The sequence below is a fragment of the Tamandua tetradactyla genome, chromosome 18 (assembly GCF_023851605.1).
Source record: "Tamandua tetradactyla isolate mTamTet1 chromosome 18, mTamTet1.pri, whole genome shotgun sequence".
NCBI lineage: Eukaryota > Metazoa > Chordata > Mammalia > Pilosa > Myrmecophagidae > Tamandua > Tamandua tetradactyla.
The window spans coordinates 8,305,759-8,332,992 of NC_135344.1; the positions used below are offsets into that span (position 1 = coordinate 8,305,759).

The 27,234-nt window shown below is 38.8% G+C and overlaps 2 protein-coding genes across 11 annotated transcripts in view; one reads left to right on the top strand and one right to left on the bottom strand.

Moving 5' to 3' along the window:
- Positions 1 to 309: 309 nt before the first annotated feature.
- On the bottom strand, positions 310 to 7,782 carry TIMM21 (translocase of inner mitochondrial membrane 21). The gene is made up of 6 exons (XM_077135248.1): positions 7,078 to 7,782; positions 3,711 to 3,773; positions 3,514 to 3,611; positions 1,110 to 1,183; positions 916 to 1,021; positions 310 to 821 (listed from the first exon to the last, which is right to left on the bottom strand). Exons 1-6 carry the CDS (start codon positions 7,376 to 7,378, stop codon positions 717 to 719), a joined length of 747 nt encoding a protein of 248 aa, XP_076991363.1. The 5' UTR covers positions 7,379 to 7,782; the 3' UTR covers positions 310 to 716.
- A 16-nt stretch (positions 7,783 to 7,798) lies between these two features.
- The window catches only part of FBXO15 (F-box protein 15), a 248,681-nt gene continuing 229,245 nt past the window's right edge, over positions 7,799 to 27,234 (top strand). For 4 of the 10 annotated variants that reach the window (XR_013165030.1, XR_013165032.1, XM_077135246.1 and 1 more), the window contains exons 1-3: positions 7,800 to 8,399; positions 18,879 to 18,980; positions 23,318 to 23,422. Coding sequence is in view for 8 of the 10 variants with exons in the window: in XM_077135246.1 (XP_076991361.1) it covers positions 8,257 to 8,399; positions 18,879 to 18,980; positions 23,318 to 23,422 (350 nt within the window). In the remaining 2 variants the exon portion in view is untranslated. Of the gene's footprint in view, positions 8,400 to 12,456; positions 12,635 to 18,878; positions 18,981 to 22,149; positions 22,275 to 23,317; positions 23,423 to 27,234 lie in introns of all 10 variants that reach the window. The other 6 variants (XM_077135240.1, XM_077135245.1, XM_077135244.1 and 3 more) reach the window with 5 other exon arrangements.

The following is a 27,234-nucleotide window of genomic DNA, read 5'->3' on the forward strand; positions in this document are numbered from 1 at the left end:
TTCAAGCATTCTAACAAGCCACAGGATGCTGAGGTTTGTAAGGCATCTGCACAGGCCCACATAAACTGCTAGAAAAGGCAGGGTTTGCACCTGACTTTAAAGCAAGGGCCTTCTGCTACTATGTCTGATACCCCTGACTCAAAGGGGGAAAAATGAGCAATATTAGACTATAAGAATCATACATGTATATAGCCTTTCTATGATAATTCTGAAGATCATGTTCACCATTTTGCTCACTACATTCTAAAAAGTTTTACAGGTTCATCTGAAGTGAGATTGCAAATTTCTAGGAGGGAACTGCTTCTGATATCTTTTTTGTCAGTTTTATTTTTATTTCAGAGATTTCACACACTTACACAATACTAAGAAAAAGCATAAAATACTGAAATACATTTTATTTATTTACATGGTGTAAAATTTTCAGTAACAAAAATTTCTTATGAAAGATAATAGTTAAGTACAGCATCAATACTGTCCATGCCAGGCAATCAAAAGTAACATAAAATGTGCTCTATTTCATGATTTTTCCTTCTTTATAAAAATCTCCAATTTAGTTTGTCAGATGCAACAAATATCCCATTTCATTTGCTTTTAGGATATATATATGTTCTCCTTCCTACCTTACTCAAAACAGACTCTGTAAGCTGTATAGAGTCAGAGCTGTGAATTGGCGCCATTCAAAATTCATCAGTAACCATCATGCTTGCTTGATTCTTTTAATTATCTGAGGATCGATTATCTTCAATGATAATAGTTCTTCTAGGATAGGATTCAACGTCTACAAATACATATCGAAATTCACATTCGCCACTCTCTGGGTTCTGAAAAAAATGTAATTCAAGGGGTTATTTTTCTTTCCAGGACTTTAGATAACATTGAACTCGGCATCACCTTTTCCCAGGATGACTCTCGCACCTCTTTCACTTCCAGGTGAACAGTTCCTTGTTTCCCTGGCTCTGAGCCCTCAATGTAGAATTTCAGGCGTATGTGTTTTAGTCCATCCTTTACATATTCAATAAAACTGTCAAGAAAATGAAAGAGTATAAGTCTAAATTCCTTTCATTTGAAAATCATCCTTGAGCTTTCTGAATCCGAGCAAACCACAGTACCTGACATGCTGCCTTCTACCCCGTCTTGTCATCTCCCCATAGCCTTTGATAGGTTCTCCAAAGACACCTATGACCTGTAGGAATAAAAACAACGTTTTCTGTAGTGTGTTATTTTTTTAAACTTCTTAGGGAAATATTTTTTGATCAAAATCAACCAAGTGATTTATTGTAAGAGGAAAAAATGATAAATAACAACTCAAATGATGAGAAAATGGGAAAAAAGTTATCTTGTAAAGATAACCCACAAATAATTTAAAAATATTTCATACACAGAGATTGAAACATGTAGCTTCATGGTGGTATGTGTAGTTTCAGAAAATACAGGTTAAAGTAAAGCAGTTCCTCACTCCCCTTACAAAAACTAACCACCACAAAAACAAGGGCTGAATGATCTCTCTAGTAATACTCTATGTTTTAGAAATAAAAAGTATGAACCTTTTTAATGAAATTTAATTAATGGGGCCTAATATAAAAGCCATGAGAACAAAATGACTTAAGTCACTTAAGTACAGTGAGAAAAAAAATCAAATAATAATGACATATTTAAGATACACTAGATTTAGAGGTGTTAATGATTCCTGATGGAAGAAATGAACAATCAAGTAGAAATGTTTTATTAAATTTAAAATGCAAATGGAACCCTCTCTAAAGAATACAAATATGATACCAAACTAAAACTAAAATATTACCCATAACTATATAACAATTTTTTTTTCTTTCTTGAGGCTCTTCAGTATCTCATTTTCAGGCATAAATGAAAAGAAGTAATGTGTAAGATGATAAATGTTTAAGAATGGTGTAGCTGAAACAAATGGAACAACAGTTCAAATAATGTATTTAGCACATTAAACACATTTCAGAACATTAAGACTGTCTAGTTTTCATCTAGGCGTGGCACCTAGAAAAGAGCAGGTCCTTACTAAATGCTTATAAAACTGAATGTTAAAGTTTAATGATTAATCCTAGAGCTCTTTTAGGCAACAAATGAAGCCATAACTTTAATAATATTGCATATTTTGGTGTTTATTCTGTGCAGTTTTGTTCAAAATGCTGAAAAATCCATGGCAGGTGGGGTCTCTAACATGGCACCTCTTTATCTTTATAGTGACGCACCCATTACCAGGTTATGGCGACAATGCCACTATTCAGGTTTATTTCACAGCCTGCATAAAGGCTCTCTGGGAGAAGAGAGACACCTGGGAAAGCTACCTCAGTTCTTTGAAGGGTCCTATCCAAAAGGAAGGTTTTTCACAATGGCTCTCCAGTCATAGATAAAAAGTCTGTAAAGAGCAGTTTTTTTAAGGTAGAATTGGAATTCCCAGTATCTCTGCTGGAAACCTTCCTTTTTCCTTGCAGATTTTAAATTTACCCAAGGATGCTTCCCCACCCCTGCCTCCTCCTCCATGGTTCCCACACACTGCCTAGAGTCCAATTAGAGACATTAGCAAATTTAAAATGAAAGAGGCCAGAGACCATGAGCTTCTGAGATTTCCTCCGACACAAATGGAGAAACCGATGGAGTATTCCAAGTAGGAATCCTCCAGGGAAACGAGTTCGGGGTACTCTAGGGTGAGTGACTTGTGGATCTGCATCTTTCTCATCAACAGGGAGAAGATGTCATATGCTTCTTTTGTCTGTGTGTGAAGAACAGCCCTGATGTTTATATCTGCCATTATCTTTCAAGTTGGAAGAATTCAGATTTTCATGAGTAATATCTCTTGATGCTTAAGCTTTTCACTCTGGCAATTGTCAGGTTACAGTGACTTTTTATCTATGACTGGAGATCCACTGCGGAAAACCTTCCTTTTGGAACCTTCAAAGAACTGAGGTAGTTTTCCCAGGGAGGGTTATGCAGGCTGTGGGTAGTAAGAGCATATGATCTGGAATCAGACTGTCCAGTTCCGGCCCTCCCCCTTCCCAGCTCACTGATCTTAGTCAAATTCCTCAATTTCCCCTTCTGGAAACAGGATAATGCAGTACCTAACTCAAATGTTTTTTTGTGAGATTTCATAAAGGTGATGTATTGAAAGACTAAAAATGGAGCCTGGCTTCTCATATGCTTTTATTAAGTGCCAACATCACAAGGGTCAGGATTCAGGGTTTTTAAAAGATTGAAAACTGATCATGTTAGTTTAATATATTGGTATAGCCTAAATATTTACTGTCTATGAACAACCAGTAAAATGGCTCTCTCTTGTACAGTTAGAACGAAAATGCCTGCACATTGCTTTAGATGCTTTAAAAATGTTTTCAAATACAGAATAAAGACCTAAATACACAGCCATTATGCACTGTTATATAAATTTCACAAGATTCAGAATTGGGATATGAATTCTGCCCACTTTCTTACCCTGACATTTTCTCCTATCACCAGACTCTGTTTAATTCAATCTTGAGAACTCACCTCTGGATGTGATCTGCATTTTTCTAAGGCTTTCCCATATATCTTATTAGGACTGAATGAAGAAAAGAGTTCTTTGAAAATCACGTAAAACAAGCCACCTGAAAATCATAGAAAAGAAGATGATGCAAAGCAAGAGCAAGACAAAACCAAAACTTAAAAAGATATGCAGGGTCATTATACTTGCTGTTTTTTACAACCTGTAATGCTGATTCCAATAAGCACCACCATTAAATAGGTGAAATCTCTTCCAGCTTCTTTCACTGTAAGAAAATGACAGTAAGTCCCCTATGTGGCAGATACAACCAGGAATGTTCACTGCTTCAGGCTTTCTAGCAAAGTGGTTTTCTGCATGAGTTCTGGGGCCGCTGTTCTCAAATCTCCCAGTGAATCAGAACCACTTGAAGGAACTTTTTAAAAGAACAGCCTCCCAGGCCCCACTTCAGCAGAATTCTGGGAGAGGGCCTAGGAATCAATAATTTTATTTTATTTTATACAGTAATTCAAACACATCCTTTCTTTCTAAGATGAGGAGAGTCCTCTCAACAAATGATCCAGTCTCCTCAGAGTGAGAACAACTGCTATGTCCAGAGGCCACTGGACATAGCTTATGATGAAAACCTCCAAGTGTTGGCTTTGCTCTCGGGAGGCGGAGAACAAGTTGGGCCTCAAGGCTTAACGCTCAGTTACTTCCCAGTCTGCCACCCCCACCGGTTACGGTATAAAATAAAAACAGAATTGAATTACAGCAGGAATTTGATTGGCCACAAAAATCTGTGAATGGAAAATGTAGAGAATGAAGAACCTATACATGATATTGTCCTTATTTTGGCTCTCAAAGAAATTCATTGAGAACAATGAACAAAATATACACGTATGTGCATGTACACAGATGTCCACACAGATATGCAGAGAGCTTTAATATTACAATGACAATACTTTAACATTACACTACAAATACAAATTTAAGGTTTTCACTGATGCCAAAAAAGTGAATAACCTACTGGTATGATATTCATAGTTTAATTCACTCACCACATTATGAACACAGACTTCCTAAATATCAATCTTACAAACTTTCTTTCAGAAAAGCAAGATAATGTTAACAGAGGTAGTTATTGTTTCCCCAATTTCCTCTTATGTTTTATAAATTTTGTACAACAAGCACACCTTTATAAAATAACACTTATTTAAAAGTACCCTTTAGCATAGCGTAACCCTTCAAATTTTCAGTTTTCTGCTCGGACTCTTAAGAGATGTGATTAAAAAACAAAACAAAACAGAACAAAACACTGCATCTGCCAAAATCTGTGTAATTCATGGGACTGATTCAGATGATAAAGGCCACCACAGAGCCAATCTCTTTCTCAAGGTTCAGTAGTAGAGAGAACTACAATGAGAATATTCCATTCCATTCTCTATTTTTTTTATTTAAAAAAAAAATTTTATTTAAGAAAACAAATACACTCACAACCACCAGTCATTCTCTATTGATGTCACAAAATATGCTTAATAAGTATTCTGCCAGCTGTGTGCCGAGACCCAAGTTGAGAATACAATGACAACTATGTCAATAAGCTGTCATACTCTTTCCTATTACCTGGCTCAGGCCTTTCACTTCAATTGCCCTGGATTCCTGACTGCCCCTGCACCACATTCACCCCTGCCTTGCTTAGGTTATCTGGCATACAGCCACAGTGCAATTGCAAGTCATGAAGTTGGGCAGGTCCAAGCAGCTTCCACTGCCATATAGAAGTGGACACCTATGACTGGGCCTCGGCAAGGGCAGAAGACCTCACTCTACTTTGCCAGCACAGCTCCCCCGCAGCTCACACGAATGGGGTCCCATGACCGGCAAAAGAGGAGCAACAAGGCCAAACTTGGTTCATGGATGGGCTGGCTTGCTATGTGGGAGCAAGATGAAAACAGACTGCTTCTGCATGATTGTTTCATTCAGGGGTGGCTCTGAAAGACGGAGATGAAGGGAAATTGTTCCAATGGACATTTCTGGTCATTCACTTTTTTTGGAAAAGTAAGTAAGTAGCCTGAGGTACAAATATATTGGCTGTTCCATCAGGGACTTGGAAAGAGAAAGACTAGAAGATAAGGGAACAGGAGATCTGGGGGAAAGGCATAGGGATGGACCCATGGGAATGGGCCCAAAGCATATGAAGTTCACTGAATCATGTTAATGCCCACCAGAAAGTTTTCACTATGGAAAAGGTACTAAACCACGGATACAGAACCTAGCAGTTTCTGTCATCCCCAACTCATGGGCTCATGAACACAAAGCTACTAATCGGAGATGTTTATTGAGTCTGAACTACAAAGTTTTCCATATTGATAATTACCCAATGTATCTATTTTCAATCTATTTAATCACTCTTTTATTCTACGCTGTCTAGTACTTTTTCTATGTAGCACAATTAATCTTTTTTTCACTCTTCGTTTCATGTCCTGTAGCTATTTTCTTCCCAATTAAGAGGTAAGCTATTTCCATATAGAACTTCCTTGGCACAGCTATCAGAACCTGTGCTGGTTTGAGACTATAGTGTACCCAGAAAAGCCATGTTCTTTTTCCTTATCCACTCTTGTGGGAGCAGATCTACTATTTATGGTGGTTTCTTTTGATTAGGTTGTTTCCATGGATATGTGACCTACCCAATTGTAGGTGGGATCTTTTTGATTAAGTTGTTTCCAAGGACATGTGTCTCTTCATATTCAAGGTGGGTCACTTACTGGAGTCCTTTAAGAGGGAACTGTTTTGAAAAAATTTAAAACTGACACAGACAGAGACATTTGGAGATGCAGAAAGAAAACATCCCTGGGAAAACTGCTTGAAGGACCAGCAGACACCAACCACATGCCTTTCCAACTGACAAAGGGTTCCACACTCCATCGGCCTTTCTTGAGTCAAGGCATTTCTCCTCTGGATGCCTTAGTTTGGATATTTTTATGGCTTTATAACTGTAAATTTGTAACTTAATAAACTCCCTTTATAAAGCCAACCCACTTCTGGTATATTGCATTTCTAGCAGCATTAACAAACTAAAACAGCACCCATCCCAGTACAAAGTATAGAGTCGGTGGAAGCTCATCTTGTGAACTGCTGTCTTGAAGAACACCAGCCTGGATATTAGGAAAACTGACACAGGAAATATATGCATTTAATTTTCAGTTGTGTGGTATTGCGGAGGTATGCCTGGCACATAAAAGGAAAAGTTCTAAATTCTACTTGAAAGAATCATGGAGACTCAAATGAGATGAAATAACATCTGGCAAATTTCCTTAACTAAAAAGTGTTATGTAGCTAACACAAGTTGAGAAAAAATTTTCCAGATGTAATTCAACAAGTTCATAACAAATTCAGTCTCAACTTTCACATCTGAGTTCAAACTTGAGGAATAAATTCATTCTCTCTGATTCTAGATTGTGTTTAATGGGTTCTACCTTTGTGTGTGTGCGTGTGTGTGAACTATTTTTCAATTTTTAGCTCTGAATTTTGTGTAAAAAGGGCTTCATCACGTTTGTTGACGAGCTGATCATTACTGGAGTTTTCCTTTTTACCTTTCTGTGCCGTGGAGACCGCAGGTCCTTCGCTCTGACTCCTCTGCACAGACACTTGTTTGCTGCTGTCCTCCTGTGCCCTCCGCGGACTCCATCCCTGCGTCCAGATGTTTTTCTGGGTCCCTCCAAGGGTACATCCAAGCCGCACAGGTTTCCTCTGTTCTGGCAGCGCCCATCTCAAGGTGGGCCCAGTCGTCAAGGCAGCGTTCTGAAGCACAGCGTGAGGCAAAAACACTCGTTTCCCCGAGGACCTGCGCAGCCTCTCCGTATACTGTACGGCGCGTAGAAAACTCCACATCATGTTCACAGACGGCGGCCCCGCTTAGGCAAACCGCTAACTACAATAAACTTCACAAGCGACTACACACCCAACCGGCCGTTTACGTAAACAAAGATGATCTTCCACGGCGTGTGCGGTAAAATGTCGGCTCCTGCAGTTTACACTAGGAGGAAAGTCTCTGCAGAGAAGTCGACGTTCACCTTCCCTTCTCATCAGTCCTTTTTTCACTGGAATTATAACGCTCTGACTAACCTTCCCCGCTGACATTCACATTCACCCAGCCATGCCTTCGCGAAGTACCTGGAAACGCACAGGAGTCTGGGAAGAGTAGTTCGATAACGTCGCTCCTCACTGAGGCGCCTCAGTGGGGAAGGCATTGAGGACTATATTTCCCAGAATGCAAGGCGGGCAGGGTGCGCGCGGTCCCCGCCTCCTCCCAGGATCCCCCGCGCGGGCTGCCTGCGCTTGCGCCTCACAATCCTGGCGCTGCCTCCGGGCCTAGTCTGAGCAGATCTTAAATCCTTGCTGCCAAAGTAGCGGTTTTACACTGCATGTTCTAGTCACCTAACTGGAGAGGTCTGGGTAAACTGGGATAGTCTCAATTTTAATTGTGGCTGGGCCGTTCTCTCTGGCAGTCTCAGGCAGCGCCTCAGGCAGCGCGAACCAGCAAATGGGAAGCGATTAGGCCCGCCAAAAGCCAGACCCGCTTTTCAGCGACCTGCGGTGCTTGACTTGCTCGGGCAAGCTGTCAGAACGCTCTGGGCGTGGGAAAAAAAAGGGTCCCAGAAGTTTCTAGAATAACGCTAGGGCTGCGTCATTAAACCGCGCGGGTCATTGCTTGGCGGCCGCTGTGCGTGCCGCATTCCTGCGCACGCGCGTCGGGAAGGCGCCCAGTCTCCATGGCGACCGGACGCGGCAGGTTCCATCCACAGCCTCAGCGCAGCCCCAGACTGGGGGCCCTAAGCCGGCCCCTCGGGGGTGTTGGTGTCCCGACGAGAATCGCAGTAGAGGCCGCCACGTGCTTTGGGGCCACTTTGTTCAGGTGATGGTCAGGAAGGCCCTTAGAGGTCTTACCGGTGGGCGTGCGCTGGAAGGGAGGCGCGGGGTGGTGCTCTTGCTTTGAGGGAAGGCCCTCTGGCTTCTGCACGGTGCGCCTCGCTGGTTATCACCCCAACTCCCCTTTCCTATTTGTTCCCTCTGGGAGATTCGCCGTGGCTTATTTTTTAATTTGGTAAACATGCACATACACACGTTTCTATGACATAAAAATTGTCAATTTAGCGATTTTTAAGTGTACAGTTAATGGGAGTTAATGACATAAAGTGTGCAACCATCACCACATTCCCCCAATTTTTTACATCACCCCCAATCCAAAACCCTGTGCCCACTAATACCTCCCATTCTCCCATCCTCTCTCAGGCCCTGGTAATCTTTCATTTATTTCTTGTCTATGAATTTGCCTATCCCACTTATTTCATACTGAGTGTCCTTTTGTGTTTGGTTTATTTCGCTTAGCATGATGTTTTTAAGATCCATCCTGTGGTAGAGTGTGCATCAGAACTTCATTCTTTTCGGTGACTGGATATTCCTTTGGATGTATGATGTATACACCACATTTTATCTGTCCTTCTGTTGTTTCGACCTTAACTGCTGTGAATAATATCAAGTCCCTGTTTTCACTTCTTTTGGGTATATACCTAGAAGTGGAACTGCTGGATTATATACCTAGAAGTGGAATTGCTGGATTGTATGGTAGTTCTATGTTTAACTTTCGAGGAACCACCAGTTTTTTCTGGTGACTGCACCTGTTTGCATTTCCATCAGCAATGTATGAGGGTTCCACTTTTTCCATGTCCTCACCAACACTCTTTTTAAAAAGTTATAGCCATCCAAGTAGGTTTAAGTTACTATCTCCTTTTTTACTTTGCATTTCCTTAAAGACTAATGATCGAACATCTTTTCTTGTGTTTTATATTTGTGTATCTTCTTTGGAGAAATGTCGTCTCAAGTCTTTTGTCCGTGTTTTGATTAGATTGTTTTTCTTTTTGTTGTTGAGTTGTTGGACTTCTTTATATATTCTGCGCATTAAGCCCTTAGCAGATATATTATTACAGATATTTTCTCCCATTCTGTGGGTTATCATTTCACCTTTGTGATTGTGTCCTTTGATGTACAAATATTTTTAATTTTAATAAAATATAATTTATCTCTATTTTTTTATCTGGGCTTTTGATGCCAAATTTTAAGTCCACTCTTGTGAAGATTTGCCCCTGTACTTTCTTCTAAGAAATTTATAGTTTTAACTCTTAAATTTAGGTCTTTGATGTATTTTGAATTAATGTTTGTATTGGTATATTGTAAGGGTCTAACTTCATTATTTTGCTTATGGATATCCAGTTTTCCCAGTACTATTTGTTGAAAAGACATTTTCTTCCCTCATTGCTTGGTCTTTGCATCATTGTCAAATATCAGTAGACCATAGATTCACATCTATGCGTTTCTGGGCTGTCAGTTCTATTTTGTCCTTATGTCTGTTTTCATTACTGTCACATGTTTTAAAGTCAGTCATCTTTATCAAGATGGCTTTGGCTCTCTGGGACACTTGCAGTTCCATATGAATTTGAGTATTGGCTTTTACATTTCTGAAAAAAAAAAGACTTGGAATTTTGGTAGGGATTGCATTGAGTCTGTAGATCACTTTGGGTGGTATTGACATCTTAAAAATATTCAGTCTTTCAATCCAAGAACATGACAATGTCTTCATTTATTTATGCCTTCCTTAATTTCTTTCAGCATTGTATCGTAGTTTTCAGTATACAAGTCTTGTGCTTCCTTGGTTAATATAAAACACATTTTGTGTCCTGCAACTTTGACAAATTCTTTTATTAGCTCTAACAGTGTGTGTGTGTGTGTGTGTGTGTGTGTGTGTATTCTTTAGGGCTTTCTAAATGTAAGATCATGTCAGCTGATAATAGAGATACATTTTTTTCTTTTCCAATTGGAATGCCTTTTATTTTTTTTTTTCTTGCTAATTACTCTGGCTAAAACTTCCAGTTCTGTGTTGAGTAGAAGTGACAAAAGTGGGTTGTCTTGTTCTTGATCTTAGGGGGAAAGCTTTCTTTCGCTCACCACTGAAAATGATGTTAGTTGAGAGTTTTTCATATATGGTGTTTGCCATATTAAAGACGTTTCCTTCCATTCCTAGTTTGAGGTTGTTTTTTTTTTAATTATGAAAAAGGAGTTTTGCCAAGTGGTTTTTCTGTGCCAAATGAGGTGATCATGTGTCTTTTCCCCCTTAATTTTATTAGTGTGGTTTATTGCATTGATTGGTTTTCATATGTTGAGCCACCCTATGCATTCTTGGGGTAAATCCCCTTGGTCATGGTGTATAATCAATCCTTTTTGATATACTGCTGAAATCTGTTTACTTATGTTTTAGTATTTTTGCATCTGTATTCATAAAGAATATTGTCTATAGTTTTCTTGTATTGTCTTGTATTTCTTGTATTTGTCTGACTTTGATAACCGGGTAATGCTGGCATCATAGAATGAGTAAAGAAGTGTTTCCTCCTCCTCAATTTTTTGGAGGATTTTGGGAAGGATTGATTAGAATTCTTCTTTAAATATTTGGTTGAATTAATAAGTGAAGACTTGTAGACTTAAAATGTCTTTGTGTCTTTGTATCTAAAATGAGTGTCTGTAGACAGCATATGGATGTATGTTTCTTTTATCCATTTGCCAGTCTTTACCTTTTATTTGAAGATTTTAATCCATTTACATTTGAAATAATTATTGATAAAGGAGGTACTTCTGCCATTTTGCTATTTGTTTTTTGTGTATCTTGTGTTTATTTTTTATCTTAGTCTTTTGGGTCTTAATTTCCCTAATACTGCCCTTTTCGTATTTAGCTGATTCTTTGTGATGTACCATGTTGAGTCCCTTCTTTCCCTTTTTGTGTGTTTTATAGTTGTTTCTTAATGGTTACTTTGGTGCTTACATTTAACATCTTTAAATTTTAACAATCTAGTTTGAATAATACCAACTAAGTTTCAATAGTATATACACATTCTAGTCCTATAATTCTCTGTGCCTTCCTCTTTATATTATTATGGCATAGATTACATCTATATGCATCATGAGCCCATTAACATATTTTTGTAATTATTTTATGCATTTGCCTTTTGAATCAATAGGAGAAGAAAAGGAGTTACGAACCAAAAGTACAATAATACTGGCTTTTATATCTACCTATGTACTTACCTTTAACAGTATCCTTTATTTCTTCATATGGCTCTGAGTTACTGTATAATGTCTTTTCATTTTTTCTTGAAGGATTTCCTTTGAGCAAATTGTAGGGAATGCTCTCTAATAATGAACTTTCTTAGCTTTTGTTTATTTGGAATTTCTTTATTTCTCCTTTTTTCTTAAAGGATAGTTTTGCTGGATGTAGAATTTTTGACTGACAGATTTTTCTTTCATCCCATTGCCTCGTGGCCTCCATTTTTTCTGATGGGAAATTGGCTGTTAATCTTATCGAACTGACGAAGTTGCTTTTGTCTTGCTGCTTGAACTCACAGCTCTTTTATGAAGGAAAGCTGTGGAAGAATAGCTGAAGACAATCTCTTCAACTTGGAACCATGGAGTGCCCTACGTTATTACACAAATCTCACTAGTTCCCAAAGAAAAAAAAAATATTTTTGCTTTCCATTCACTCACAATTAATGGGCACTGTGGGATCATGGTAACCAGGGTTTAAGTTAGCTTTTTAAAGACGGTCATCTTGAGTTTTCAGTGGTGCCTTGCAGAAAACCTACCATGTGAGTACTCTGCCTGTGTGTGCATGTTGCCTGTGGGTGCGGCTGCCCCTGTGAAGTCAGGTACAGATAACCAATCTCTGCCTTCAGGTAGTCGAAAGGATCAGTCTTCTAGATAATGTCCCTAAAGTTCACTTGTGCTCCACCCTTGTGTGAGTATTTTCATTAGTTTGGAACCAGGAATTACCATTCATGGTTTTTATGGCTCTATGACTTAGATAAGTAGAATCTACTCATCTAAATATTCTGGTGAGGGGTACTATAGGTTTTCTTTTCTGCCTACAGCTTGTGAATGGAGGCTACACCACACCTAAGCAGCTAACTGAGGCAAGCAGGCTGGTCTGGAAGGACCTCCACCTGGGGCAGGCTTTCTGCACCTGTGTTTCAAGTCCAAGTCTGTGTTTCTGAGCACAGACTGAAGGGATGCCTTCTAGGAAGCCATACCTCGATGCTCAGCTCCTAGGTCTGTTCTGCCTTGTCTTCCTATCTTCGTGCTGGCGCCAGTGCTGCTCTTATTCTCATGCGTAGAGGCTCATCCCAGCTCCATTTCTTGTAGGGTATGGTGGAACTGAAGGGTGTCTCTCTCTGATAGTGAGAGAGAAAGCAGCATTGAGGAGTGAGATGAGACGGGGGTGGGGGGTTGGGGGCAGAGGGTGGGAGGGCAGAGTCTGCATCTATTTTCCAAAAGCCTCTTCAGCTAACTCAGAAGGAATGTGACTCATTTCACAAAGGAGCAAAATGATCCAGTATGTCAGAGGTGTAAGAGTGCTATAATGGCACCTTGTTAAATCCTTGTCGTTTTGTCATAAGCTGTTCCCAGCCTTGTACCCTTCTCCCCAGTTAGTTTCCAGGTGGAGGGGTAATGCTGAGAATAATTTGCAGCTCTTGAGGGTTATTTTTTGTAAGTCATGATTTACAGATATAAAAATTCATGCATGTCTTAATTTCTAATAGATAGAATAGCTATGTTTAAGCATAGCAAACTATTCTGTTACTTACTATTTGGACTGTTAAACATTTTTCCTGAATCTCCAGGACTCTGTCCCATGTTCACCCCAAGATTTCCATTACACCACTGACCCTGGTTTCAGAAGCACAGAACTTTCCCTTATTGTTATGGCAATAGATTTGGCTCTTGACCTGAATGGCTGTAATGCTAGAAATACCACAAACTTTGTGACAAATAAAAAAGGGGACAATGCCTGCAAAAATGCTATCATGTAGAAGAGAAAGACTGGGATTTAAATGAGCAATTTGAACTTTCAATCAATTTGCCGCTACTGCTAGAATTAGTCTTTATATAAAGTACTCTTTTGTTGGGGGTGGGGGGAACTGAATGATTTTTTAGGCATTGAATCTTTTATTATTTGTGATGGACTGAACTCCCTAGTGAAGTGAGATAGTGGAAGTCCTTGCAAGACGCTTGTCATGGGAGGTACCACATCACCCTGTGATTTGGTGATGTAGATATTACTTTTATTAAAGAAAAGCGAGCTGCTAAGAATCATTGATATGGTCTGAGCAAGTAGTTGGTTTTAATGTGTCAGTGCAGAAAAATTAGATGTTAAAAAGGAACCAGTGGTTCCCCTGAAAACAAAATGGGAATATTAGAAGTATCACAGGAGGGATAGCAGAAAGCATACCAAGTTGGTTTAATTTCTGACTGGTCTAATGTCTTTGATTTAGCAGATTTTAAAAATCAGGCCCAGAAAGTAGATGTTTTAAGAACCTGAACTTAGTCAAAGCTATGAGGCAAAAATCTGTCACTTGGGGAAAAAAAAGCGCTTCTAATCTAAATATTATCTTACTTATTATATTAGTCAAATGTGCACTTAGTCCACATGAGGGCACCAATGATTTGTTCATTATGTGGTCATTAAAAATGTGAAGTTAATTTATTTTAATGAGAAATGTAGATGTGCTTTTAATATGGTACTCAGAAACCGTATTGATAAAATTTATAATATAATGAAGTGGTTAAATGAGGTCTGAAAGGAGAGGTAGGAAACGAGGGTGTCTGCACGCTCATCCTCTGTCTTTGTGACCTCAGATAAGTCATTTAGTTGCTTAATTAAGGCCTTCAATTTCCAATCTGTAAAATGAGTGACTCTATGAGATCTATTTTAATTGCGGAAAAACAAAACAGCAAAAATAGGCTTGAACATTTCAAAAATGTGAAACATGTTTGTGATTAAACATATCCTTCGTATTTCAATTACATAATAGAGGATGGAATGCATTTTTAATCATTCGACCTTGCATGGAATGTATGTGACTAAGAAGTGTTTTATACTTGAACCAAATAAATAAACCCTGTTAAACGTTTTAGTCAAAGACAGAGGCATATACATTTGCTGTTGGATTAGGGATTTGGATTAGGGAAAAGACTTCGGTGTTTGGCAATTTTTTACTTTTAATTAGTAGGCCCTAATAGGATTTACCTGTTTCATGGTTATTTAAATGATGAATTTTTGAGTGGGAGAATTACAAGGGTGATTCTGAGGAACCTATTGAGATTATTTTATATTTATATTTACAGAACAACTGTCTATTTACTTCATGAACATTTTCACAGCAGTCTTTCATACATTCTGAACTTATCAGTTAATCTTCTCCATGAGAACTTGTTGATAGAGTGACTCAGTATGTGTACCTTGAAACATCTGAGCACCCTGGCACTTTCCTTCTCCAACTGGGGTAGGTGTCAGTGGCTTGGGGTACAGGGACATCTTATTGCCAGATAAAATTAGCACAAGGGGTTTAGGAAAAATGTTAAATAATATAAGTGGTGAATAAAATAATATGTCTTAATAACAAGACAAACACAAATAATTGATCTAGTAGAATGCAATGTTTGCATTAAGTTTGAAGATCAAATTAAAGACTCCAAAGATGTTTCAAGCTTGCTGCAGGCTGTGCCCCCAGATGACAGAGACCTGGTTTCAACTTTTTAGTATCGGGGATATTATGCTTTTGAGAACCCCTGCTTGAGTCTAAAGGACTGTGCTGTGTAGGAAACTGTGATTGCAAGCCTTCTTGCATATGGGACTCCCTGTTTTGAAACCGAAATAAGAAAAACAAAAGACCTTTGTTGCATATTGAATAAGGAAAAATTAAAATACATGGAGTTCTGCCCTTTCAATCCTCCAGTCTCCATTTAAAAACAACCATCACTAATAAACCTTGTAATCCTATATGCCATATATAGTCACTATTCATATTTTGCTATCTTTTCTTCCATACCTCTTTTCTTTGAGTGGATATATTTACTTTTTTCTTAAGAGAAAAATGCAAAAGTAAGGTTATGTGGTATATACATATATCAACTGCTTTTTCAATTAATATGTAATTAATTTAGCAGATACTTATTAAATGCCTTGTGCATTCCAAGTATTTTGTGGGTGCTGGGGAGTCAGCACTGAATAAACCTCACGCGAAATACCTACCAATATGAAGCTTACATTTCAATGATAGTAAAGAAGACATAGCTAAAATGTGTCATGTTGGGTTCTGGAAGTATGCGTTAAGGAGAAAACCTAGGAAAGGGACATGAACTGTGTGTGTGTGTGTGTGTGTGCGCGCGTGTGTGTGTGTGTGTGTGCGTGTGCACATGCGGGGGTGGGTGGGAGGGCGGGTTTAGATTACATGGCCGAAAAGGTCTCAGTAAGACAGTGGCACGTGAGGAAATACCCGGAGAAGTGGAACTAGCAGCCATATGGGAGAGACCATGAACCTATTTCTGTTGGAACACTTTTGCCTGTAGTTAAAGCTGTACCGTTGGATTGACTAAACATTGCTAACTATATGATGCAATGTGATTTAGACAATCCCTATGCTGTTTCCAGTGTTTTTTCCCAGTGCAGAAAACTTTGAGGTGGACATTCCTGAGTGAAATTTTTGGACACATTTTCTCCATTTAAGGATGCATTTCTAGAAGTGGAATTCCTGGCTTAAAAAATGTATGTGCAGGGTTGGGCCATGATGGTTCTCGGGTTCAATTCCCAGTTCCTGTCCGTGAAAAATAAAAAATGTATGTGCCTTTTAAGAATCTTGTTATACACTACCAGACTTGGTTTTCCTTAAGGTTGCTCCAGTTTATGTTACCAGCAGCAGATGAGGCTGCCTATTTCTCTGTATCACAGCCAGCACTTGTTCTTATTTATTTGATCTTTGCCAATTTATTAGATTAGAAATGATCCATTGTATTAACTAACTTTTCTTTGATTGCCTTGGAAAGGCCCAGGGCAATATATGTATATACATATTCTTTTCATCTTTATTAGAAATACATAAAGACAAAAAGCTGTTATCATTAATAATACTTTAAAATAGATTTATATTTTATTCACCACAGCAGTATTGATTTATATTAAAAAATAATAGTGTATATTGGTGAGAGATATTTTTCAGTCTTCATACAATGTTTAGTGTATCGATTCACAGCCTTCTGATGATGATCCTTTATATCCTCAGGGGTCTGAGAGTCCTGGGTTGGGAATGTCTAATAGAAAATTGATTACTGATTATTGATTTGATCAAGGAGTCATAGGAATTCATTTTTCTTAAAGCTTAAGTGTTAGGAACCTTTGTCAACCAAAGGTATTTTATCTTTATAATATGTAATGCAGATCAGTACTGAACTTACCAAAATAATTAGCCATTTAAAATAAAGGAATGCTTTCAAGTTATTTTTGCATGTATTCTTTTTTTAAATTAGGGAACTGCATTTTATACCTGATTACTTCTGTTAGGGCCAGACTGAAGCTTTTCTACTGTGGAAATCTTTGTTTAAACAAAATTTTAAACTGAAATATAATGATATATAATGCAAGTTTTATTCTCTGATAAAAGAGGGAGGGGCTTTCCTCTTTAGCTTCTTTTCTGGCCTCTCGTCCCTGCTTCCTGCTTTGTAGAACACTGATTGCAAACTACTGGCCTGGCCTGACATCAGAACTGTTTTGCATTCCCAAGTACACATTGCTGGCAAGTCAGATGAGACAAAGCACACTGAGTGCCTCTTGCTGAAGCTGAAATAGAGGCATGTCTTGTCAGCTTTTTGACTTCACTGCATTTGTTGCCCTCTAGGATCTAGAAATCTGGTGGAAAGAGTTCCCTTATTTGGCCTCTCATATGTTGGGAAGCCAGTGTTCTGATTATAGCTAATATTTATTGAGGGACTGTGTGCCAGCCATTGTGCTTTTTTTCTGAAGAGAAAAGTCTGTTATGGGAAAAGGGCTCTCAGTCTCTGCCTGCTAGAGCTCACGGGGTGTCACGCTTAGTGAGCATGGCGAATGTGTGCTGTGATGGGCCCTGGGCATACCATGTGACTTCACTTCTACAATGGACAGCAGTCTACCGTGCTACCCGCTGTACCAAGCCTCGGCCAGACTGTCTTCTCGTAGCTTGTGTTCCAAGTTGAGGGTCTTCTTCTGGTAGGATCTGTTATGCATGGATTTCATATTTCCACCTCCGGAAGATTTGTTCCCTTCCTTCCAAGTCTTTGAAACATTGCATTTTTTGCATCAATTATTGCCCACAGCCTCTTGGATATCTAGTCCTAACTATCTTAGAAATCAGCCTGATATGAAAACAGGGTGGTAGAACTCTGGATGAACAAAGTAGATTCTCGGAGTGGTGACAATGGTAAACAGCGTCCATATAAATAATGTCCACTGTGGATTTTAGTCTCACAGAGTATGCTGGGTGGTAAGTGGCCAATAGCCCAAATGCATGTGTTGTAGATTACTTAAAGAAACAGCTTCCAAGCCTTTTTGCAAGAGAAATAGCGTATCTGTCAGGAGCTCTCTGTGGGCTGCCACCTGGGAAATGGAAGGCTGTGGATTATGTGACTTTCTGGGGTTTTAAATCTCTACCAAGCTACTGTTGAACACTTCCGATTTTGAAACTAGTTTGAAAATTTATTTTAGGAACTTTTGATAAAGATTAAATGCATAAAATATTATTACTATATTTCATTGCATCTAAAAGATCACTGATTGTAAGATACACCATTATTTTATGTGCCACTAAAATAAAAAAAATATGGCCAATTAAAATATATTCCATTGAATGTGAAATGTTAACTATGAAAAAAAATTGTTGTTGAATAATCAGTACTTCTGCAGTCATGACTGCCAAAGTTAGAATTGGAACTGACCATTACCCCTCAAAGATCAGCAAAGTAGTAGGTTATGTGAATGGTTCTGGTTCACAAATTGAAATAAATAACAAAACAAAAGAACAAAAAAATCTAGTGACTCTATTAAGTTTCTGTTGTGTTATTGGAACAGGCCAATTGATATATTCTATATTTATCCCTTTTGATTACTTTAAATACATTTTAAAACTTCTCTTTGACATGCTGACAGCCTGTAATGAGGACAGGTATTAAACTCTTAGGTCAGAAACTCATCAAGGTGAATTGTGGTCTTCAGGTGTTCTTATCTAGGTCAATTAGTGTTTCACAGTTCTTTCTTCCTCTCTCCTAGCCTTTCCTCCTTCTTTCCCTGCCTCTCATTTCTTCTTCCTCTCATTCTTCCTTCCCTCCCCCCTTCTTTTCTTTTTTCCTGCTTTCTTTCTTTCAGCAGAGATGAAGTTTCATAGTGAATAATCTCAGAAATTTATGAATTCTTAAAAATGTTCTAGAGGTAACAGTTTGTCTCTCATTTGGTCATTATATAATTTAAATATCCCACATTTATTTTCAGAAAGGGGCCAGGTGTCAAATTTACTGCAGACTCTCTGAAGCAGTATGCCAGATATCAAAAGCAATGTCAGAAATCCTCTAAGTATTCTGTGCCCCTGGATAGGTAAGTATCAGAAGTAGTTTGCCACTTTCTTGGGGGGGTCTAGGAATGGAGTTATTAGAGAAGGTTCTCATGCTGCATATACCAAGGTGCTATTTTGAGCTCTCTAAGAATAGTATGGTGTAGGAAGAATGTATAACACAGAGAGTTTGCCATGAGTCATCAGTCCGTCACCACTATCATTATTAGACTAGTTTTCTGAAACTAAACTTCTAAAAGTGACAATTACATTTAATTTTCCTTCTATTAAAATGTTCTTCAAATGCATTCCCTTTTCAGTTGATAAAGATCCTTTAAAAAGAATGAGAAGATTCAATTGTGTTCCTCTAGCAATTAAAGCGCTCCCTGGGCCTCTTGGCTTGTGGAGTTGGGGAACCCATTTGCCATGGCAGGTTTCTGTACTGTGACTCTCAGGCTCAAAATCAAATCTTTTCCTTGTTTTTTTTGGATGAATTATTATTTGATATTGTTTCTGAGATATCTGCAGATTTGAACTGTACCGTTGTTTATGGAACAGCGACTATATGCTGGTCGTCATGTGAGGCCCTTCAGGCGTGGTGTTGGGAAGGGCGACGCTCCACGCTGGAGAGAGTGAGGTCCATGTGGTCTCCTTGCTGCAGCTTCACATTCAAGTTCTGGGCTTTTCTACTAAAGTGTAACTACTTCAGTTAGTAGTGTACATGCTTTTTGTGTAGTTTTTAAAAATGAATTGAAGCCAATAAAGATTTGACTAAAAGCATCAATTTAAGTTTAAATTCTATACACTGGGAATAGAATCTTTCTTACAGTGCTCTGATATGAGAAACAGAGAAAAGACCCATTCATTCAGTGATTACATTTATCACCTATTTGAGGGCCTTGATGTTGTAGATACAAATGGTATGCTGTCTTCTCATGAAGCTCATAGTCTAGTGAAGGAAATGGATTAAAAAAAGTAAGTAATGATAAATTAGGGTATTTACTGTTGAGAAGACAAGTGGATTCCATGATCCAGAACAATGGGGCAGATTGAGAAGGAAAAACTCCCCTGAAGAGGTAAAATGGAGACTGAGAATCAAAAATTGAGATTAAAGAGCTTGAAGAACATACCAGAAGAAGAAAACCAAGTGTCCAGTGTTGCAGAGCTGAGGGAGGGTGTGATGTGTGAGAGGAACAGAAAGGCAGCGAGCAGGAGTACAGTGAGGGAGGACAGGGAGAGGCAGCATCAGGCGAGCTGACTGCTGGGAGACGGAAGACATTTGGGTCTCCTTCGGAGTGAGGTGGCTTTAAGCATGGGACGTGTGATGTAATTTGATTTCTAAAAGTATATCATTTACCTCTTTCCCTTCTCTAAAGAAGGGGAATGAAGAGACATGGACAAATTTGAGATGTCTTTGGAGGCATAACAGGCATGACTTGTTCATGAATTAGGTGTGGGCTTGAGGGGAAACAGTCATCAATAGGGGCCAGAAACTTTTGGTTTGAGCAGGTGAGTGAGTAGAGGCTCTGTTTGTGGGGACAGGAATGCCTTGGGATTGGAGGAAGGAGAGAAAATCACAGAAATACCTTTGGGCTTGTTGCAGCTGTGTAATAGTTGTGCCTGACACAGGCACCTGTGGGTCTCAAATGGACATTGGAGGTGAGGGAGATGGTGGCCCTGGAAGTGGATGGCATGACTTGGAGAGAGAGTGCACAGGACAAAGAGGAGGTGGCTCAGAAGCAAGTTCCAAGGACCAGGACCCTTGGAGCCACCAAAGGAGCCCATGAAGGCCAGTGAAGTCTCAGGGCCCCAGGAGAATGGGTGCTGTGTAGCCAGAAGAGGAGCTTGCTGCCCAAGCAGGGAGAGTCAGTGCTGCACTATTGGGGCAAGTCAAGTGGAAGGAGGCTGCCCACAGCTTGGCAGCAGGAAGCTGTTGACACCCTTGGAGAGTTGTTGCAATTGAGGGGTAGAGGCTGAGGCTGGATTGGAGGGGACCAAAGAGGGATGGGCTGGATGTTTATTATTTTTATATACTTTTTTGTATGTTATGTTACACACTACAATGCATAGTAACATAGTTAGAATCCAACTGAAAGCAGTATGGGTGCAAAAATTGATTGTTCTAGCTTTGAGGAAACCTATGCACAGTACTTTAAAACATCTTTAATCACAAGGGTTTTAACTCTAAGATGAAGGTTTTCTCCTTTTGCTAGACATATGCAGAGAGGAACCCTTCATGATGTTAGTCTGATGGGGAGCATGGTAAAACCTTATGCCTACATCAAATGGGATTTTATTCCAGTTAAGTCACTTTTACAGTTGCTGGATATCTTTCCAAAATGTTTTCTTTAAACTCAATGCTGAGTTTTTTTTTTAATTACACTGATTTTAAAAATAATACCTATGAATTTTTGTGAAATAGTCCATCAAAATGTAAAAACTATACTATGGATATCTAAATGGTCACAAAGATTTATGATTATTATTTGTTGCAACTTTTCTGTCTCTAGCATTAGGGACCTTTTCTCTTAAGAGTCTTGTTTATTGACTCTAAATGTAAGGAATTCCAGGTGTGGGCAGGATGGATTTAACTAATCCCTAAGCAAAGCTGCTTGTTTAAACTCTTAAGCGTCTCGTTAAATATCTTTTGCACAGTAGTAGCTCTTAATAGCGACCTGTACCAAATATGTCTTGTGTTAGTTGTCTTTTCTCTGAGGATTCATTTTATTCTTTCTCAGTATTATTAGGATTTTAGAGCTGATTATTTCCCTATAAAATACTTGATAACGTGTGCGCTGGTTTGAAAGGAAGTATGCCCCCTAGAAAAGCCATGTTTTAATCAAAATCCCATTTCATAAAGGCAGAATAATCCCTATTCAATACTGTGTGTTTGAAACTGTAATCAGATCATCTCCCTGGATGATGTGATTTAGTCAAGAGTAGTTGTTAAGCTGGATTAGGTGATGACATGTCTCCATCCATTTGGGTGGGTCTTGATTGATTTATTGGAGTCCTATAAAAGAGGAAACATTTTGGAGAAAGAAAGAGATTCAGAGAGAGCAGAGCAGAACTACATAACCATGAGAAGCAGAGTCCATTAGCCAGCGACCTTTGGAGATGAAGAGGGAAAATGTCTCCCAGGGAGCTTCATGAAACAGGAAGCCAGGAGAAGAAGCTAGCAGATGATGCCGTGTTTGCCATGTGCCCCTCCAGATAAGAGAGGAACCCTGAACGTGTTCACCATGTGCCTTTCTAGTTGAGAGAGAAACTCTGTGTTTGCCACATGCATTTTCACTTGAGAGAGAAACCCTGAACATCATCGGCCTTCTTGAACCAAGGTATCTTTCCCTGGGTGCCTTAGACTGGACATTTCTACAGATTTGCTTAAATTGGGATATTTTCTCGGCCTTAGAACTGTAAACTAGCAATTTATTAAATTCCCCTTTTTAAAAGCCCTTCCATTTCTGGTAAATTGCGTTCCAGCAGCTAGCAAACTAGAACAACGTGATTTTCATTATAATTAAAAATTGAAAAATAGTTAAAAATTACAATTAGAGAGTATGGGCAAGCCATTTTAAATTAGTCTAGAGATTCCCCCCAGCCCCGTCTTTTACACCTAGAACCCCCCCTTTCCTTGATATCCTTTTTCCATAGCTCCCTTGTCTTTTATACTTTTGCCTAAGGTTCAGGAAGAGGCCCACTCTTGTCTTTCTCAGTACTGGTAGGAAAGTGTCTTGGTGCTTGCAGATTCTTACAGTGTTTTGTAGAATTATAAGTTCAAAGAAATAGATGGGCTATTTAAAATACATCAGATTTATTTAGGCATAGAAATGAAAGGAAAAAAAAAGAATAATACTTCAAAAAACTTTGTAGGGCTTGGTGTCTCTTCAGAGTCCCAGAGGAAGGGATGAAAGCATGAGGCTGTCCCAGAGCCAGTGACCAAGAGTGGTATAGGTCAGCTGGGCTGCGCTGTTCACTTCAGGGTTTTTGAGGAGGAAGGGGGGAATTTTGGTTTTCTTATTGTAGCGAAGAATGGATTCTCTGTCTCTTCTTTTATTCCCATTTATCTCACTAAAGAATAATAAATCCTTTCATGAGGGAGGCCGTGAAATCCTGCCTGCTGATTCATAATGTGGGGATGTGATTAAAATGCCAGGGAAGTTAGCTGTTTATGCCCCTGGGTCTCTTTATTAGTTTATGCTATGAGAATAATAATAACCAGACATTGCAATCAGAGAATAATTGGAGAAGAGGGTATAGTTTGCTTCTGATAAGGAAGAGTCTGTTTGTCTCTTTTTATTTAGAGATGAAAAGCCATTGGTTTTCTTGGTAATTTGCAAACTAAACACTGTTCACTTCCCTGATTTCCCCCCTTTCTCAGTATGCCTTCAGAAATCTTACTGAAGATATTTTCTTTCCTGAATGCTGTGACCCTGTTGTGTATTGGATGTGTAAACAAACGCTTGTATCAACTGGCCAGTGACAAGTAAGGAGAAAAACAAATCTCTCTGTTTTGTTTTGATGACATTTTGATAGATATTGTGTAAACTAGTCAGCTTTTTAACCATTTTTGAAAATGACAAAGAATTAATTTCAAGAATATTTTAAACATAAACAGAAATAATATGTCTTATGCTTTAGTAGTCATGGATATTTTCAAATATTTGCATTTATATGATTAGGGAAATCTTGTTTGCATGTACCAAAAAAGATCAAACTTACTGTTAACGTAGCTATTGGAGAATGTAACTCTAGGTCTGTCAGCCAAGAAGACTTGTCTGTATTCACTCCAGAGTACACAGACCCATCCAGACAGGATCAGGCAGCCCTGGAAAATTGTAGACTTCTCTCTGCACTGTAGGGACCGGCCCCTGGCTCACCCTGGCTTTGGGTGTGCATGGCAGAGTGTATGCTCTGCAGTAGTCAAGTAGATTCTGTAGGATGCAGCTGAGTAAAACATGCCTAACTTCCAAACTTGCCAGTCATATAAACTTACTGGGAGGGTGGGGGAAAGTGAGTGAGGAATAGGAGGGAGGCTAAAGCTGAAACTCCGTGGGGCCTTGCATTTGGGGACATGGAGCCAGAGGAGAAGAGGCTCAGCAGCCTCAAGGACGCTCACCCACTCTCAGCCGGGCTACTAAGGCATGTGGGGAAAAAAGAGATGAAGTCCCTTCTGTGTTGTCACTATGATCTTTGCCTTTAATTCAGAATTTTATCTTGAGGGAAAGGATGGTGGGAAGTTTCTTCCAGTGAAAATTTTGTGGCCTAGAACTGAACCTCTTGGTTTTTAAGTCCTTTTCTCATTAACATCAAAAGATCAGGCAGTTTTATACCAGGACATATTTTATTCTGTTTTGGAATTTTATGCTGTTTTGAAATTTCTTCTACATACGTTACAAAGCTATTTTCTTGCCTTCAGTCTACTTGTTTTAGTTTAGCTAAGCCTAAATTTCTGTTGCTCATTATTTTATTTGTACTTTAATAGAAAAAAAAAGGCGAGAAGGCTAAGAAAGAAAGGGGGAAGAGCTTAAAATGCTAATGTTCTAACATAAAATGCTCCAGTGGTCAAGAGAAGGGCAATTCTGAAAGGGCCTTGTTACTCTTATTTACCACATTCCCATCCTTTATTTTAGTATTTAGGCATTGCTATTGACAGACATTTCTGCCACAATATATTCCACAGAGATAAGTACAAACTTTGGAATTTATGAAACTTTTGGTATATCAGCATTCTAATCTGTAATATGGGGTAAATCACCATCCTCATCATCATCTATGCTTTAATTCCAGGTTTGTTATGAGGAAAAATTATCTTCCAGTGTTCCTCTGCCCAGCTTCCAACAACATATGGCAGCTCAGATTAAAAGAAAGAAAAGATCAGGAAAATATTTGTCCTGTATAGAACCCCGGTATCACCTAGGGAAACTAGCAAAGTCAAAGGGAAGAGGTTATAACTGGTGGCTTTGTTTAATAGGTGAGGACATGGCGCGCGGCAGAGGGAGGCCTGTAATAGTGTTTAATCTTGGCACGTGGTGGTTAGAGAAACAGGATCTGGTACTGTGGTTCTCAAATAGGCAGTCTCTGGGACGGCTGCGTCACAAACAGTTGGAAACTCAGCAGATCTTGGCCCGCTGTTTTGGAGATTTTAATTCAGTGGTCTGGAATCTGTGTTTGTAAAATTTCTGGCTGGATCTGGCTCATCACACTTGGATTTTTATTTATAGTCAAGGTGACACTATTTATCAAAACATTAAATTAGCCTTTTCTGAACAGCTTGTTGGATTAAAGTTTTTCTGTGTGTGGCTGAAAGTCAGATTAGATAAATATTCTCTTGTCCTCAGGCTCACTTTAGTTTTCTAACAGGATAGAGTGCTTGGAGATCAAGAAGTAAATACATTACTATGACTATTCAGAGATCTTTGGGTTTTAGAGACTCTTAAAAGTCTTAATCTTAAACTTAACATTTGCATTTTATAAATAATCAAGAGCAATACTTCAATCTTTTAATTCCTTGGCTTATTGTATATAATATAAAATGTTTTTATTTTCTTCAGGCTTCATTTCTAGTAAATTAAATAAGATAACGTGTGTGAAAGTGGTTCAGTATACAAATGTTGGACGTTACTTATTGTTACTGAAGAATGTGTGGAGTTTATGTTCTGACTCCCCTCCCCATGGCAGTGTGTTTTTGCAGTGTGTGAGTGCTGGAGCACATGAAAAGTAGAATCAGCCACAGTTATTAGTGCTGATGTGAGAAATTTGAGGTTCAGTAAAGGTCTTATTAAAACAAAGAAACATGTATGTAGGGTGAAGTCTGAGTACAGTAAATTTGAAGAAAACATGAATAAGCAAAGGAAGTTTTTAAAAGCATCTAGTAAAGGGATTTTGGTGGAACAGTTTCACATTTACCCAGCTTGATCCAAGTGATCATGAACTTGTGTCTATTAATTCAATATGAAAGCTCAGAAGTTTCTGAAATGAAAATACAAGTATTTTAAGGCAAAAAACTTGGTGGAAATGATTTTGTGGAAGGAGAAATGACTGGAAACATCCATACTGAAAAGAGGTGTCATCAGGGTCTGACTGGGTGGGCTTGTGTTTGTTGGGAGGTCCGTGCAGTGACAGAATCAAGGAGGTGGGCTCCGGACCCTAATTTCGAGAAAGCCCCCTTTGTGCTGCAGTTGGTGATACAGCTGTTACTCTCCAGAGGGTCCATGGATGTCGCTCAGGAAGTCCTGCAGGTCCAGATCCTCCTCTCAGGGAGGGCAGTGCACTTCTCCCAGCTGCCTTGGCCACTGGCCATTTCATGCCTTACTACTCAAAATAAAAATGCAGATAAATAATTTAGCAAGTACTTCTATTTATGTAAAATTTACCTTTTGGATCAGAAAATTGATTTTAATTCTTGCATCAGTTTTCCCTAAATATTACCCCTCATTCCTGATGGAGAGGACTGACTGGGAGAAGGGGGTTTGAGGGTCCAGCTGACTAGCTGCTGCTTAGTGACTGCTTAGGGACCTCTCATTAATGGTAAGTGGAGGGAACACAGGTTTTGCAGACAGATCTGAATTTGAATCCTAATGTTGTGCTTATTGATCATCTGAACTTGTATAAATTCTTGAGTTTCTCAGAACACTTCTTTATGTTTCTGAAGAGGCAGTGAGCCCATGATTAAGCTGTGAGCCCTGGTTGGAGTTGCACAGGTTCAAATGCTGCTTGCACGGCTCACTCGCAGGTGCTTTGCCTCTGTGCCTATTGGTTACAATAACAGCAGCTATCTCATGGGTTTGTTGCATGAACTAAATGAGTAAATGTATAGGAAGGGTGTAAGCTGCTTGGCCCATAGTAAGTGCCCAAAATGTTAGTTGCTGTTATTAGTTTTATTGTTAATCTTCACTTTTTTTTTTCTCTGTGAAGGCAGTACGTATTTATTGTTGAAAAATTAAGAAACAAAAAGAACATACAATTCAGTTACTGTTAACATATCTGGAGTATGTCTTTCTTTGTGATCTTTTTTAAAGTGTGTATTATAGTAAATTAAAAGATAGTAAGCACACTATATATACTTCCAGTTATTTTATTTAATTTAAGATTTCCTATTTAGTTATTGAAGCAGGATGATCCCAGATAACTTGTACTCATTCATTTTAAAATTTAAAATTGACCTTGGGAATATGATTTTCCTTTTAATATGTGTTTCTGGAGTTGGCACATCGAAACGCTTCATCTCCAGTTACAGTTCACTTTAACACGTGAGCAACAGTAAATGTTCAGCTTGACTTATTCTTCTCTAATTTA

What these genes read in the sequence shown, in the direction of transcription:
- TIMM21 (XM_077135248.1), bottom strand. Translation starts at nt 7,378, where the DNA reads ATGATGTGGAGTTTTCTACGCGCCGTACAGTATACGGAGAGGCTGCGC. An exon ending in GGTCTCCACGGCACAGAAAG is followed by an intron (nt 3,774 to 7,077) that starts GTAAAAAGGAAA and finishes ATTTTCTTACAG; the next exon opens with TGAAAGAAGCTGGAAGAGAT. An exon ending in GGTAGAAGGCAGCATGTCAG is followed by an intron (nt 1,022 to 1,109) that starts GTACTGTGGTTT and finishes TTTTCTTGACAG; the next exon opens with TTTTATTGAATATGTAAAGG.